The 16,714-nt window shown below is 54.1% G+C and overlaps 1 protein-coding gene across 1 annotated transcript; it reads right to left on the minus strand.

The window, feature by feature from the left end:
- Positions 1-1,832: 1,832 nt before the first annotated feature.
- On the minus strand, positions 1,833-16,168 carry MOGAT2 (monoacylglycerol O-acyltransferase 2). The gene is made up of 6 exons (XM_044260713.1): positions 16,037-16,168; positions 12,148-12,326; positions 5,092-5,296; positions 4,591-4,765; positions 3,760-3,959; positions 1,833-2,324 (listed from the first exon to the last, which is right to left on the minus strand). The coding sequence occupies exons 1-6, from the start codon at positions 16,125-16,127 to the stop codon at positions 2,170-2,172; spliced, it is 1,005 nt and encodes a 334-aa protein (XP_044116648.1). The 5' UTR covers positions 16,128-16,168; the 3' UTR covers positions 1,833-2,169.
- Positions 16,169-16,714: the final 546 nt, after the last annotated feature.

Genomic DNA, 16,714 nt, shown 5'->3' on the forward strand with positions numbered 1-16,714 from the left:
GGGCTTTAACCCACTGAACCACCCAGGCACCCCCCCATTTACCGCTGTTTTGTAGATTGTTGGCCAACATGGCCACAGAATCTCTTCGTGGACCTCCAGCCCGCTGTATTCTGACACTGATGCTGCTCCCAGGCAGAGGCACAGTCTGTTCCTAATGCTTATAATGGTGGGGGCACGCTCAGAAGTGGCTTTGATCAACAGAATGGAATGAAAAGATGCTGGGCAAGTTGCTCAGGCCAGGATTTAAGAGCTTGCAGCCCTGCTCCCATTCTTACCAAATCCCACCGAACACCAAAGACCCATCAGACTCACCTGTCAAGAGAGGCCCAGCCCCAGTTGTTTGTATGCAGCTGCAAGGAGCCCAGGGCAGACTGAGAAGAGCCACCTGGTCAGCCCACAGAATTGCAAGAAATACCAACTCCTTGCTTCTTCAACCATTCAGCTTTGACATAGCCGGCTAGACAGCAAGAGAGAACTCTGATGGGCAAGTACTTCTCTCCTTTGCAAATATTGCCCTTCCTTCACAGCCCTGCCCATCTGTCACCTCCTCCACTTCCTCCTCTGAAATCATCACTCCCTCCCCTGAACCCCACCACTCTGTTCCCACTTTCCTTGTTGTGGCCCTTCTAGCATATTGCCTCATCAGCTACCAGGCACCTTCCCGAGACACGGGGTAACTTTATCACCTAAATCCTAATTTACCCATATTCCACACCATTCCAGACATGACATGGGGTGGCTTACACATTTAAAATATTATCTTACTCTTCTCACACCACCAGAGATGGGTATGGTAGTCTTTATTCCTCAGATGGCAAAACTGAGGTTCGGAAATGACATGAATTGCTCAGAGTCACCGAAGAAGGGATGAGCCAGGATTTAAACCCAAGTTTACAACTCTCAGATGTCCCTGCTGTGGTAGTTATGGATATGATTTGTTCCCGGAGGGAAAGGATGCTGCTTCCCTGCTGGAGGGGGAGGGGAAGTCACAAGGACAGTTCCCACTGGCCATCCTGACCTTCACTACTGACATATGTCCCAAACCTAGGAATCCAGAATCTTCTCATCAGGGCATCTGTCCCCATGTCACCCACCCTGCAGACACACAGAAACATACACTCCTGGTGGCTGGTCTTCCTTCTCTGTGTCAATCTGCCCTGCATCTTAACACAGCCTCTCAACTTCCTTGCTCAGGAGATCAGGACCAGGGCTGGTTAAGGTTGGGGCTGACGGATCAGGAAGGATCAGTCAACATGGTGTTCTCTGGCCCTGTCGGACCCACCTTCTGGGAAGTAGAGGTGTGGCTGTAGGGCCACAGGGCCAGGGTGGGGGTCCAAAGAGAGGCTATGATGAGCCCTCTTTGTCGAGGAATGAGGAGGAACAGAAGAAGGCTAAAACAGAATCCTTTCATCTGTTGAACTGATGTTTATGGAGACCCTCCCCCCACCCTTCTGTGCCAAGGCCAGGGCTGAAATAACAATGGATGAGCTCTCCAGCTGAGTCTCAGGGTTCATCTTTGTCAGTCAGGGAAACTGAGGCTCAGAAAGAGGGTGAAGAGGGCTGCCCAGCACCATACAGCAGTGACAGAGCACAGTTCTCCTTCTCCACCTTTTCAGCCCCTGTAGCTGCCAGTCCATAGCTCGGAGGACCCAGAAATGCACAGGTGCTTAGCATGAGCACAGAGACTGCAAGGCCACCCCTCCTCTCCGGCACAGGGAGGGAGGAGCGGAGACATCCAGGGTGTGGGATGAGGGAGCTTGTAGGAGATGGGGCTGGAGCATGTGCTTGTTTTGTGCCATTATACAAGGTCAAGGAAAAAAAACCAGGTGAGAGTGGTCCCTTTCTTTCTCTGTCCCTTGAGTGACATGACAACAGGGGACCGAGACCTCAGAAATCCCTCTCTTCCAGCAGTCTCTCCCATTCACAGAGGAGCAGGCCAAGGAGAGGGAGATTGGCAGGGGGTTTCGCAGCAGGGGTGAAAATCACCAACTCCAGAGCCTGGTGTCCCCTCCCGCACACTGGCTGGGACTTGGGGCCTGGTGTGGTTGGATTTGCAGAGGTCTGGGAAGGCTGTGAAGGTATGTTCAATAGATGCCTCCAGGAAGCCTTCTTAGATCATAGCACCTTCCACTGGGCTCCTAATGCCAATCCTGCCCTCTGGGGAGGCACTCAGCAGAACTCCAAGTGTTGGTCCGCGGGGATATTGTACTTCAGCTTGTGGGCTTCGAAGAGGTCACACAGCTCCCTGATATAGCGCTGGTGCAGCTTGTCCACCTCCTCCTGCGAGGGGTATGGTGTCTTCTGCACCTCAATGGGCTTTCCCACTGCAAGGCACAAGTGTGGGTGTTGGTCCGGAGCAGGAACCATGGGGCTGCAGGAGCCCTACCCCATGCATCCCGGCACAAAATGCTCTTACTGCCATCCCTTTCAACCCCGTGTTGGGTGATGCTTCTAAGATGTTATGGTAACTCCAAGATTCTGATATAGTAACACCACCTGTGGGCATTGCCACATGCCATGGAACGCACCAGGAACGCACCAGGCGCTTGCCACGCATCATCTCCTTTAATCCCTGTAACAATCCTATGGGGACAGAAGCTCTTATCCCCTGTTGACAGGTGGTGTAATGAGGCTGAGAGAGGCTAAGCAACTTGTTCAAGTCACACAGCACGGAAGAATCCCATTCCAGTTTTCAAATCCTGGGGATATGCTCATAATTTCCAGACTACAGGGTTCTGGGAGCCCAACATGTCATGATCAGAGGTACCTGTAGATCTAGGACGAGGTGGGCCCACAGACCACACAGCTCTTCCTCCTCCTTCTCTCTCCATCTGGCCTGTTCTAGGGAAGTCCTAAGTGACCTCTTTGGTTGGGGTGATTGCTCCCTGGCCTTCTCTTGGCAATAGGTCTGGGGGCAGCAGGAGTATTAACACTCTTGAAAATATTGCCACAATACACAGGGAAAGTCATGGTGTAGGGGTACACCAAGTCTGTGCTCAACTAGCAAATAAACAGATGGAAAAAGACGAACCTTCCTCTATAGGCTTCGTCAGAGGGATCTAGCTGGGATCCAAGAAGAAAGCAAATGAGGAGTCCCAAGAGCTGAAAAAGATAGTGCTGAGTCCATGGATGAGAGCTCATGCCCATTATTTATGGGATAATCCCTCAGGCTCTAATCCAAGTGTAGCATTTCCTACTCTACACACAATTCTAATAGACTTGGAATGCCCTTTCCTTGTACCCATCCTCTCCAGTAAGCCTTATGAGATCCTTTGGGTCAGAATTAAACCTTCTTCTCTAGAAACATAAGAAGTCAGGTAAGTCCTGATCCAATCCTCAACCTTGTTACTCAAAGGCAGAGTGTTCTTTTGGAAGTTACTTAACTTCTCAGAGCCTCAGTTTACCATTAGTGAAAGGGGGATGGTAGTCCCCGTCTTGAAGGTCGTTAGGGCAGATCGAGCTGCTGCACATTAGGGACCCTGCCTGGCACACAGCAGCCACTCTGTAATCCATGGTGACTATTGTTCTGTTTCAGTTCCCATCCCAGAGCACCTTCTATCAGGCTTACCTGCTCAACTGATAAGCAGTGTCTGTTTCCTGGTCTCCTAAGTGTGTTTCCCAGTCTAGAACGTGAGCTCCAGGAGGGCAAGGATGTGTCTGACCTGTCTCCATGTTCCCTTGCAGCCCGGAGCCCAGGCCTCTTTCCCTATAGCCCCCCCCACCCACCCCCACCCCCGTCCAGGCTGGCTCGTGGCTCACCCACAGTGGTGATGGGCTGGCGGTAGGGTATGAAACCAAAGCTGTACTGGAAGACACCACGGCCATGGAAGAGTGGGAGGGAGATGCCCATGATCTTCTGCAGCCGGTTCTGGATCCAGCGCAACCAGGAGCCAGGGTAGTTCTCGACCTGGTCAAAGAGTTCATTCTCCCCGAAAGAGAAGATCGGCACCAGAGGTGCCCTGGAGAGAGACAGGAGAGGATCATGCGTGGAAGGTCTCATAGGAGGCCCCAGCTAGCTTCCTGCAGGGACCCAGTGACCAGAATTAGAGCAGAGGATGGAGCCCTGTGTCATCAGTCAAAGGCCTGGGTTGTCTCCCAGCCCTGCCATAGCTTTGCTTTCTGACCTTGGGCAGATCCTGGCCCCTCTCAGGGCCACAATCTCCCAGTTGTAAGGGACAGACAGACCAGAATGTTTCAGAGCCCTCCCAGATAGAAAACATCCGTGAGCTTTGCAGAGAAATCTCTCTGGCCCCAGAGAGCTTGTGTTTTTCAAAGATGCTTCTAAGTAGAAGAGTTCTGTGATATGCCCCACACTCCATCCTCCCAGATCCACAGATGTCAGATCTTGTACCAGCTTTGGGCAGACATGTCCCTTCCCACTTAGTGCCTTTGATCACCAAGCCTCCCTTTTGCAATCTTCTCTGGTATGTGGGCATGCCATAGTACATCTCTCACCAAAATTTCATCTTTGTTGTAAACAGACTGAGAATCTCCCTGCCAAAATACAAGCCACTTAGTCTCTGCTGTCTTCCCACCAAAATCTAACCCTTGCAAATCTCCGCTGGAGCCAAGAGCCCTCTCCCCAGATACCCATGCATCAAGGCGAGCCTGACGAAGCCCTTGCGGTTCCGGAGCAACAGCGTGAAGGCTCCCGGCCTGGCGTTCAGGGCCTCCTGGGCACCCCCTACAATAATGGCCAGCAGATTGCCTCCTTCCTTCCTGCTCAGAATGTGAGCAGCGCTCTCCTTGTCCGACGTGACCAGCCCTAGGGAGAGAGGAAGGTGCTCAGGTACCGGCAAGTGGGCAGGGATGGTGGGGTGGGTGAGACGGGAGAGAGAGACCACCGAAAGTGGCCGCAGAGGCCCGGGTCCCCACCCCACTGCCTCCAGTTGGGCGTCCCCTGAGGACTGGAACTGAGTCCTCTCCCGGCTCGCGGCTGTGCGGAGTACTTCTTTGGGTCTAGCTACTTCTCCCATTGCACACGCACTTGCAAGAAGTATGGAAGTGCTGGCAGCCCTCCCCTCTCTAAGATGCCTCGTTCCTTGCCTCCAGCCTCATCCTCCTGGGCTACCCATGGGTATAAAGACTCACCCCCCGACATGATGTAATCCCTGAAGAAAGGGGCCCGGAACCACAGGCTCAGCATCATCAGATGGGGGCGGATGCCTGGGAAGAGCGAAGGGAAGCCCGTGCTGTCCGTGCACAGGTTGACAAAGGCTCCAGCTGCCAGGACCCCGTGGGGGTGGAAGCCCGCAAGGTAGTTCCGGGAGGGGTCCAACTCAGCAGTCTTGACCAGCTGCAAGGACAGCAACCCGGTGAGCTGGAGCGGGACCTGTGTGCCAATCCTGACAATGCCACTCATCAGGGTGACCTTGGGCAAGCCTCTCTCCATCTCTGAGGCTCAGTTTCTTAGGAATACTGAGATACGGTATGTGAATGCACCCAGGGACACCCTCTCATATTCACGGCTGACTCTGGACAAACTGCTTCCCTCTCAGGCTCTCCATCTGTAAAATGGGGACATTTAGCCCTGACCTGCCTACCACCCAGGGCTGCTAAGAAGCCCTGGTGTGCAGTACCCTGAAATTACCAAGATTACTACAGGACCAGGTTATCATTTGAAGGCATCAAAGGGACACACAGGAGTGCCACCATGCTGGAAGAGGCCCAGTTTAACAAAATTCAATGTAAGAAAAATGGGTACTTACTGGGAGTGAGCACTGCAATCTTGCTATCTTAGCAGTAGTGGTTGGAAGAGCACGCAGCCAGAAGGCTTATCTACCCTCTGTACAATGCAAGTGTCTCCCTGGGGCTCCCTGCTCCCCCCACACCAGACCCTCATTGCCCCTCAACCATTGTCGTCTGCTAGCAAACAACTTGCCAAGGTCTGGTCATGTCTGCAGCATGGAGCAGGAGGTATAGACCACCAGCCATCACACATGGCCTGGGAGAGGAGAGCTGCTGTCTTTAGCTGCACCCAGGTATAGCAGAATGAGGGTGGAAGGGCAGGAACTGAGCTAACAGATGCTGCTCTTGGCCTGCCCATTCCTGGACAGGCTGCTCCGTGGTCCAGGGTGCAGACTATGGCTGCATGCAGTGACTAGGTGGTGGTAGGGGGCAATCCTTCCGCCACCCTGCCAGGAACCGCAGGCCCAACTTTTACACTGCCCTGCACTTCAGGAGCCACAACCATCAAGAGTCTGAAGGCCCCAGAAGCCCCTGGGCCATGCCCAAAGCCCCTGATGGAACTGCCCAGTTCCCACAGCAGTCTGCAGCCCTTTCTGCCCCCGGGTCAGCTTTGCCATGGTGAAAAGTTCGTCCTGTCATCAAGCTAAAACTTGCAGCGGGTGGCTCCCTGAGGATTCTTGCTGCCACCTTTGGGGTCCCAGAGGCCTGGCTGCCTGTCCTCAGAGCAGCCTGGAGGGACCTGGGGGCAGCGACAGGGATATGAGCCAATTGCCCCCATCCAGGCCGACCAACCCCAGATTCTCCAGCACTTCACCTGGACTTGGTTTCTGCAATCCCCCCATCCCTGCCCAGTATGGCCCCCAGTTACCCACTGATCCTTTGCAGAAACCTACAGGGACCACAGTGGAGAGACCACTGCCTCCCACACGAGGACAAAGATCTCTACTCCCACAGGGGAACTTATTAGAGGTGAAGCTAAAGCCAGAAGAGAGAAACCTCTAGTTAACCTCAGTGGGAAAGGCGCTTGCTTGGGAACCTATCTGGCATGCTCCTCTACAAACACACCTGGCTCCCCACACTGACGCACGGGCACACGAATTCTTCCTCAGCCAGCAGGAAGGCAATTTTGCACAAGCCCTGGAAAGGCAAATTGCGCAATAGCTGAATACCTAAAAGCAGGACTGACCTTTTACCTTAGCAACTCCACTGCTGAGGAATTTCAGCACTGTATTTCATTTTGGCTGTGTCGTTGTGTAAAATGACATGTGGACGAGATTACTAACCGAAGCATCATTTTTTTGGTACTATCCAAACCTCAGCACCCCCTCCAGTGCCCATCATCAGGGCCCATTGAGGCAAATTCTCACAACATCCATACAGTGGGGCACAGGGCAGCCCTCGGGAGGTAGGAGCAAGATCTCCCTGGCCTGGCAGAGGAAGACAGCCCCAGTCACTGGTTAGGACAAAGCAAAGGGCAAGTCAACGTGGGCAGAGTGTCACTGACTGTGCTGGGAAAGGGGACATGCACTTGTTCATTTGCATACACACACCAAACACTAGTGCTCCTAGTGGCCTCTGGGGCGGGGACTTTTCACTCACGTACGCCCTCGTCCCTTTGGAATTTTGAACAAGAACATATTACCTTATTTTGAATGAACGATGAATGTATAAATGAACAAATGAATGAAAGAATGATAATCCTTAATAAAGAAGTCTTTGCATATAGAGAAATACCCTGGTGAATGAGGGCCCGTGTCTAGGCATGCCTAGTATCTGCCCGGGCACTGATGTGTGTGTGTGCAACTGTGTGCACTGACGGGGCCATCACTGTCCCGCTGTCTCCCCAGGCCCATCTCTCAACAAACGCCCTTGTGCCCTCTCACACGCTTGGCGGTGACCACCACTGTCCTGATGGCTCCTTTTTGGCTCACAAAGCACCCACGCCACCGGCTTGTGTAACCGTGGCCCTAAGGAGGGGGGCTGCAGTGCGAGAGCCCCCATTTGACAGCTGAGCAAACTGAGGTGCAGGGGGGGTAAGCGACCTGCCCATACACAGATGACCTGAGCTCAGTTCTACTGTCTCCCGCTGAGAGCACCTGAGAGAGCCTTTGTTGCAGAACCAGAGAGACATCCCGAGACTCAGGACTGTCTCAGGGGCCATTTCCTTTCTAGTCAAACTTGGAATGTCCAGGGCTCTCAGGAGAAGGCGCTTCCTGCACCAGCAGCCTGCCCCTCCCGGCTCCAAGACCTGGCCCTGGAGAACCTGTTCATGACCTTTTATATACCTCGATTACTTGGCAGTTTAAAAATGCAGGGCAAGCTAGGTCTGATTCAGTATTCTGACTCCGGCCTTGGGGCATCTGATTTGTGGCAGATTTCCCATAGGGTTACGATATATATCAAAGTTTTAGAGTCACCCCCTTTACAACACAGGAATCCCTTCCAGCTTCAGGCCTTTGGCCGTGTGTGTATGTGTGTGTAGGTACTCCAGTCCTTTCCTGTCTTCTCCCATCATAGCTAGATGGAAGGAAAGGCTTGGGTATTCTCCCTGGCCCTGGCAGCCTTGGTATGCCATCAAGATGGGCTTCAGACCCCCTCACCCCTGCCCTCTCCCCCTTGCACTCACGGGCTCACAGAACAGACACCCACTGACATCTGCAGCTGTATCCTCTCAATTCTAAGATACTCCATTCCTTTGCATCTTAACATTATGTTCTCAGAATGCATTTGATGATTCCTCTGGAGGAATTTTTTTCTTAGTGGTACATAAAATACTGCTGCTTTACCATTAGGGATATCTTAGAGGGGTGCCTGGGTGGCTCAGTCCCCCAGCTCTTGATAGGGTCTTGATCTCAGGAACATGAGTTCATGCCCCGTATTGGGCTTCACACTGGGCGTGGAGACTACTTTAAGGGAAAAAAAAAAAAAAAAAAAAAAAAAAGAATGTCTTAGAGTTTAATACAGATGTGCTAAGCATGTGTCTGCCCCAGGTGGTGCCCATTCCCAGCACCTCCCGTCAGTATACTGACTTGAGCCATCTTCTGTTCATGCTGCCAGGGACATGGTGGTGACAACATCCCTATTTTACAGATGAGGAAACCGAGGCATGAGGTTAATTAACTGCTTCTGGGTCACATAGCTAGTCAAGTGGCAGAGGCAACACTTTAACATACGTGGCCTGGCTCCTGAAGGCTCTGCCACCTTGCAGGAGTCCCCAGGTGAAACGCGGTAGGGGTTAGTGGTGAAAGGATGCACTTCCAGGAAGGGTGCCAGCCTAGGGAACACAGCTCACTCCTGGAGAACTTGAAAGGCAAAGGGGGAAGGTGAGGCATGAGCAAGGGGTCCAGGGTCCAGGGACCTGCAGGCTGGGCAAAAATTAGATTTGATTTTTACGTGTCATGAGAGTCACAGCTGTTGTGGCATTGACTATCCTGGCTGCTGTGTGCAGGATGGACTGTAGCAGAGTCCAGATAAAGAGTGACTGGTCAAGATTCAGGTAGCTAGTGGGGTAGGAGTTTTGGAGTCAGACCCTGGGCCCCAGAGCAGTTCTCAACCAGGGTCAGTTCCCTGAACCCACCAGGGGACATGTAATGTCTGCAGCCGTTTTTGGTTGTCATACCTGGTGGAGGGGAGTGCTACTAGTGGGTAGAGGCCAGGGATGAAGCCACCCCCACATCCATCATTTAACCCCAAATGTCTGTGCACAGAAAGCCTCCTGAGAGCTGCTGGCTGGGGAGGGACAGCAAGAAGAGGAACTGAGCAGGAAGGAGTCTCCCTCCCTGCAGGGCAGCCAGAGGGCTGAGAGAACAGCTGTGCCCAAGGCAGAGGCAGGATCCCTGGGGTGGGGCGGGGTGGGTGGTCAGGACAGGCAGAGCTCAGTGCAAAGGAAGACCTTCTTCCAGGCAGAGCCCTCCTGTGATGAACGGAGCCATCACAGGATCAAGTGTTACTCCGTCCAAGTGCACGCTGTAGATCTGTCCTAGGCAGACGGCTGGCTACCCACCTTATTCTGACTCAGGTTAAGAGCCCCCAGTATTCTTGGTGGGGGGCGGGAGGGGGAGTGGAAGGGAGGGCCTGAAGTCCCCAGTGACGTCCACAGGGCTGTGAGGAACAGAGGGAGGTCCCAGGTGTGGGAGGGGAAGTATCCTGTGCTTCCCCAGGCCTGCAGCATTTCCTGACACCAGGCCACAGCAGTCCACCCTTCTCGGGCCTTGGCCTGTGGAGACAGTGTTGACTCCAGGAGGATGAAATCTTCACTGGGGGAACCTAGCTCTGGGGCTGGCCTTCAGCCTAAGGTGGGATTAGTGTCTCCTACGGGAAACATCACCTGATTCTTCACCATCAGCTCTTTAGAAGCCTGTAGCATGAGTTCAGAAAGCTGCAAGGCCCAGAGAGTTTCCTAATTCTGCTTGGAATTCCATCCATAGATGCTAGTTCATAAAATCAACTAAGAACTGATAGAAGAATCTCGGAAATCTATATGCATTTGACAAGGGAAGACAGAATTCTGTCAGTGTGTGCGGGAGAGTTACCTACCTTCCGCCCCTCTCAAGATTCCAGCGGGGCGGAGCCCTAAAGGTGAATGGAAGAGTGGGAGGGTCTTCTGGGAAGAGGTGGGGAAGGGGATCTGTGGGCCCATTCCCCAGCCCAGCAGGCTCCCAGCCTACGATTGGCAGTCAAGTGCTTGCTATCTCGCCCTCTGCTGGCGATGTGGTGGTACTGCCTGCCCTCTGCAGGGGTGATGCAACAGGCCCTCAGTGGGCATCAATCCAGAAACACTACACAAAGGACTGAGGCAGATCAGGGCAGTGTCCCACCAGGGCCAGTAGTGCCTGGCTAGGGGAAGATCAGGAAGGGCAGTGGATAGGATAGGCGCAGACCCTGTTTGTCTTTGTGGACAAGATCCCAGAAGCAAATATGGGGAGAAGTCCTCCCCCAACATGGACTCCTGGGTTAGTTCAGTGGCTGCTCATTCACTCTGCCCTTCCACAAGTAGCACCCCTCAAGAGTGTGGAATTCTCTGCCACTCAACTTCCTGCCCTCTTCCCAGCCCCCAGCGTGATGCCCTACTGCCCGGCCCTGCCCATGCCTCCCTTGCCCTTTGCCCAGGAGGCCTATTCACTGTGGAGCTTGGGGCTTCGTACCCCAGCTCTTGCCCAGCTTTCCCAAGTCCTCGCCAGGCCCCAGAACTCTCAGAAGGGAGTCAGGCAGGAGCCCTGAATCCACTGCTGAGTGCCCAGGAATCTGTGTCCTCCACTCCCTCCCCCTTTGCCAGCTAGGGACCTAACGCCAGGAGGGGTGGGAAGAGGTGGAGCTCAAGGATGGGAGAAGCCAGGCAGGTGTGAAGGTCAGAGCAGCTGGGCTCTGGGCCGTCAGAGCCCTCCCCCCAACCACAATCACGTGCACGTGTCTCCATGCTCCCCACTGACTCTGTCATGTAATACTAGCACCTAGTGTCCTGCCAACCTACACAGTGCGTTCCTGCTGGCTCAGCAAATCCACCCAACTCAGTGACGTGTGTGGCGTCATCTGCACATTACATATGAGGACACTGAGGCTGAGAGAGGCTATGAAACTCCCCCAAGGGCACCACAGGCTGAGGCGGCGCTGGCATTAGAACCTAGTCTGTCCTGCTCCAGAGGCCGCATTTTATGCCTTTCTTTTACCGTTTCCAGGGACAGCCAGCTTTCCCTGCCTGGCACCTCTCTGTGTTCCCCACTGCCTGCCCACCCTGTCCCATCCAGCCAATACACCAGCCCTGCCCGGCCACTCAAGTCCCAGGATTGTCTGCCTGGCATTCGGTAAAGGAGGCAGCAGGTCTGTTCACGAAAATCTGAGGGTCCGCTTTACTCCGAACTGAGTTTGAGTCCAGGGTCAAGTATCCACAATGAGATGCCCTGAGTCAGAGTGAGAGGTTCAAACGTGCACAGGGGAGGAGGGGTCAGTCTGCTTTCTAGATATCTGGGGAAACAGGCTCAGAATGGGCAAGGTTTTGCTCAAGGACACCCAGCAATGTGGAGATAAGGCAGGACAGAACTGAGAACAAGTTCAGGGCTCTCTCTCCTCTGCCCCTTCCCCCAAACTTTATGCACACGCCTCAAAACCAGAACTTGTTGTGTGGAGTTGGTCACACCTTTGTCCCTCTCAGGGTGTCATTCTCCCCACTCTGATAAAGGGTGGGGCTCGATGGTCTCTTGGGACCTTGAGCTTATTACCTTCACCCCCTCCCTGGCCGCTGAGGGGTTACACCTGTAGGATATGTGTGTGTGCCCACAGAGCTCCTCCAAACCCTGACATTTTCCCAACCCTGGGAAATGACAGCCAGAACGAAGCCGGACTCTTCCCCAGGCCCCACAGTGGTGTAAGCTCTGGCCCCTCCCACCCAGCCCAGCATTCTGCTCCCCGAAGCCTGGGTGGCACTTCCCCCGCAACCCCATTCCCACCAGTGCCAGTACTCACCGAGATGGGGAAATAGTCCCTCATGTACTTCCACAGGAAGCAGCGCCTTAGGGCTTGGATGGGCCTGCCCCCCTGCAATGGCTTGTCCCAGTCCAGGTACCACCAGGTTGCATACAGGACACTGACTAACCAGAATCTTGTGAACAGGAGGCCTATGAAGACCACAATGCAGATCTGGGCTGGGGAGGGAAGCAAGAGCTATCAGGGGTCTGAGAGGAAGGAGGTGAGACGTCTGCACGGAGTTGCCCCTATGCCCCGCACTAGCAGCACCATCCCGTCCAGCCTGTGGCCCCGGGAGGAAGAGCTCAGCTTCCCACGCCTTCAAGGAGGAAATGTACCCGCCAGTGTCTTGTTTGGAGGAGACTGGAACCTACGTAGGTCCAACTTCAAAATTCATAGTTGCCACTGTCCTGTCCCCCTTGTTCACTCTGGCCTCCTCCCTCCCCAACCCCCCACTCCCTCCATACCACCACCCCACCACCCCGTCCCACCTCCCTCCCTCTGTAGTCTGCACTCCCCAGGTGCTCAGTAAATGCCTGCTTCAGGACTGACTGGATTATCCGTTTTTGGTTTCCATTTTTGGGAACCTCAGAGAAAACGGGGACACTCTTTCTGCCCACCCTCTGCCCCATCTTTCCACAGATCAATCTGGCCAGGTCTTCCTCTCTTTAAAGCCCTTCCCTGGCTTTCCTATTAACTCCGGAAGGAGCTGGCTGGCCCTACCCACCTCCTGCTCTAGCCTCTCCTCACCCACTTGCAACCCCAGTGCTCTGGCCACACTAACTTCTGTTCTTACAGCTCCTTGAACTCCTTTAGTCCCTTAGCTTTTGCTCATGCTGATTCCTCCTTCCCAGAGTGCCCTTTCCCAGTGAAGGAGGGAAGGAGAAAGAGGCCAAACCCCTGGCTGGCCAATGCTCAGGGGTGTAGCAGGGCTGGGCTAGGACAAGGCCCAGTAAGGAGCTCTCCCTCTGACCTGCGGGTCTGAATCCCTTGCCATAGGCTAATCCCAGCTTCATTTCAGGGTCAGTGGGTCTGTGGGCCATCCCTAATCTGATGCTGATGGAAAGAACACCGCTAGAGAATATGGCTCCTTCCCCACCCCCTTTCCTCCACGCAACACCATGCACTCGTTCTCTTAAAGAAGGTCAGCTTTCAGTTGTATATTCTACTGGAAAGGACGGTAGTTGGGTGTGTCATTCCTGGCAGGTTTCCTGGTGGAGGGGACCTTGACCCAGTCCAAACAGTGGTAGGGTTCGTAAGGCAGACAACATAGCTCACTCGGGGCTCACAGGTGTTCACTTTACACAGAGCAGCTCTGACGGGCCAGGTGCTAGTGGGCGGCCTTGAAGGACAGACACAGAGTCCCGCCCTCAGAAAGCTAAAGTTCCAGGGTCCCCGTTTGGGGCACTTTGTGTTTTAAATTGTTGCTGGGATAAAAGGCGCATTAACATAAAATGTATCACCTTAACCATTTTTAAGCACAGTTCAGAGGCAGTAAGTCCATTCCCTGTGTAGCCGTCACTACCACCATCTCCGGGACACCTCCCCCTCTCAAATTTGAACCTCTGACTCCCCGAGCCCCCTCCCCCAGCCCCTGCTGGCCACCATTTGCTTTTCCCGCTCTACAAAAGGGACTGTTCTAGGAAGCTCGTAGAATCGTTAAGTGTTGGTCTTTTGGTGACTGGCTTGTGTCACTTCACAGGATGCCACAGCGGCTCGCTCATGCCCTCCGTGCTGCCCTGCGTGTGAGAATTCCCTTCCCTTTTGGAGCTAAATGCTACTCTCTCGTGGGTGCCGACCACGTGTTGTTCTTGTTCATCCAGTCCTCTGTCGATGGACCAAGGGCCTTTCAATCTGCCCCGTGGCCCCCATCTCCTAAACAGCTCCCAGATGGGGCCACATCTCCCCACCCTCTGCTAGCGTCGCTAGACCAGACTTCGCAGTCTTTTTCCTAAAGGAACAGATGGTCAATATTTTAGACTTTGCAGTTCAAGACCCAACATGGATAATATTACATGGGTCCCTAACCATTTAAAATACAACCCCTTGAAAATGTAAACTTAGCTCATAAACTGTACAAATACAAAAGCGGTCAGTGGGCAGGATTCAGCCATGTGCCATAGTGTGGTGGCCCCTGATGGGGACTGGGATGGCTCCCTGCCATCAGCCCATCCCCCCACACTCAAAACACAGTACATACCTCCCCTGCAGCCACAGGGAACTTCAGCACCCAGGACCTCATCACTCCCCTACCTTAAGCCCTTCCGAGGCTCCCCTTTGCTCCCAGGATGAGGGATAGGGTAAAACCTCCTACTCCCAGGACCAGGGGGCCCACATCCCTTTTCCCAGCCTCCCTCCTTCTAGTCCTCCAGGCCCGGAGCTACTAGACCTCTCTGGGCTGCTCCTGACATTCCCAGGCTCCTATGGCCCAGGCTCGCAGGGCTGGGGGACCAAGGCCGGGTCGGGTGCGGAGACAGGATGTTCAAACACACTCTGGGGCCCCAAGATCACAGAAGGCATGCTGGGCCTGATGAACCTTACCCCTGGGATTCCCAGGCCACAGCCTACCTCTAGGCCCCCAAGTGACCTTTGTCCAGGAGCCCACAGACTCACAGTCAACCCTGTTAGGTCTCCTTCCCAGGCTGTCTCCACCAGCCTCTTAGCCTCTTACACACACCTCCTCCCACACCATCTGCCCTTCTCCTCTCTCTGCCCCTCCTTCCCTTCCTTCCTTTGGCTGTAGAAGGAGCCCAGGACTCCAGACCTACAACCTTGAGCAGTTAAGTGATTTTGTTTCTCTGCCAAGGCTGTTTAAAATGTTTAAGAACCCTTGGGAGAGAGACACAGATGAATCATAAGGGAACAGGGTTCTGGGGGCCCGCTTTGCTGGGGGTGAATCCTTCAGTGGCAGAACTGCAAGGGGGTTCTGAGGGAGCACCTGGGTGTGTGTGTGTGTGATGCTGGTGACCAGCCGGTACAGAGGATCCCCGGACTGTAACACCTGGATAGTGGCATCTGTGCACAGGCTGAAGACCAGCCCCCAGGGAAGCACAGCCTACACTGTCTGGTGCTGGTGTAGGAACTAAGGAATCACACACACACACACACACCAACCCCCGCCCCCTGGCACCCCCCACCCCTCCCCCGTCTCTCTCTTCCCCTGCTCTGTCCCCCGCCCTCCTCAAAAGAGTTCCCTTCGGCAGAGTGGAGTCTGGGCCAGGGTGGTCTCCCTGGTCACCATCAGTGTGCTTGTGGTGGGGATGTGGTGGGGATGGGGTGGGGAGGGGGACCCCAGGGGTCCAGCCCAGTGTTCGCTGGGCAAAGCAAGCACATTCCTCACTTCAACTTACAACAGCTCTATCAGCTCGGCAGTGACATTGCCCTTCCCCAGCTGATTAGAATTAGAGACTTGCAGAGGTCAGGGGCTGGGTTGCCCAGCCAGACTCTGAGCCAGGCTCACCTCGGACCCTCCCTCATGCCCCAGTCCCCTGGCAGTCTCTACCTTCCCTCACACTCCTATTTTTTTTCCCTGTTCCCTTCTCTTTCCCTACCCACCAGTCTGTTTCCTCCTCTCTGAAAGGAAGGCAGGAAATCTGTTCCTTCTGAGAAGCCCTACAGACCCTGGAACTTTTCCATAATCACCTAGGTCCTTCCACACACCACCACCAGGCAGCCTGAGGCAGGGTCTCTGTCCTCGTACTAAGCTAGAAACTCAGTAACCTGTCCAAAGCCACACACAATGGCTTCTACCATACCCTGCTATCCCCATGCTCTGAGAGCTCTGAGAGCAGCAAAGTCCCCATTAGGGGACTTTCCACCATCAACACACTTGTGCACCTGGAGTGGCAGGTGTCCCTGATCTCCCAGCCCCCAGCCCAGCTCGCCTTACCCAGGGCCAGGAAGGAGAAGACCCACTGCAGGACCATGAAGGTCTGCAGCCTGCGCTCCCACGGCATGAACAGCGGTGCAAACTTCACCATGCTGGCTCCTCTGATGGCTCCAGCGACTTCTCGGAGCGTGTCTGTGGTGCGTTGACACCAACTGATTTTTGTTGTTATTGGAGGTTTCATAAGAGTTTGTGGGTGGGGCGAGGAGAATGGGGGAGGAGCATGCCCCACCCAGCTTCAAGGCCTCTGGCCCTAAGGTGGCTGGGACGGGCTTCCTAGGAGAAACCTTTGAATCCACCTACGCTGGACCTAGGAGGAAGGAGGGAGAAAAGGAAGTGTAATCAAGCAATGCCTTATCTGCCAATGACCTTTCTCTGCTGGAATCTTGCCCTTCACTTGGAAGGTGAAGCCCCAAGTAGATTAATATAATGCTGTCTTCATCTGTCCAATGACCTGGCTCCAATAATTATCTCCTGTCTCTCCTATCCTGTGGACTGCTCCTCCTTCCACGAGTGTGCAGTAATAGTTCACACCTAAAAACTCCTGGGCCCCAACATCTCCTCCATCTCCTACGCCATTTCTCAGCATGCCTGCATGGCAACACGCTTGGAAGAGCTGTCTGCAACCCCTGCCTTCACCTTCCTTTCTGTCCTCACCTACTCCATACTTCAGATGACACT

The sequence above is a fragment of the Neovison vison genome, chromosome 7 (genome assembly GCF_020171115.1).
Source record: "Neovison vison isolate M4711 chromosome 7, ASM_NN_V1, whole genome shotgun sequence".
NCBI classification, from domain to species: domain Eukaryota; kingdom Metazoa; phylum Chordata; class Mammalia; order Carnivora; family Mustelidae; genus Neogale; species Neogale vison.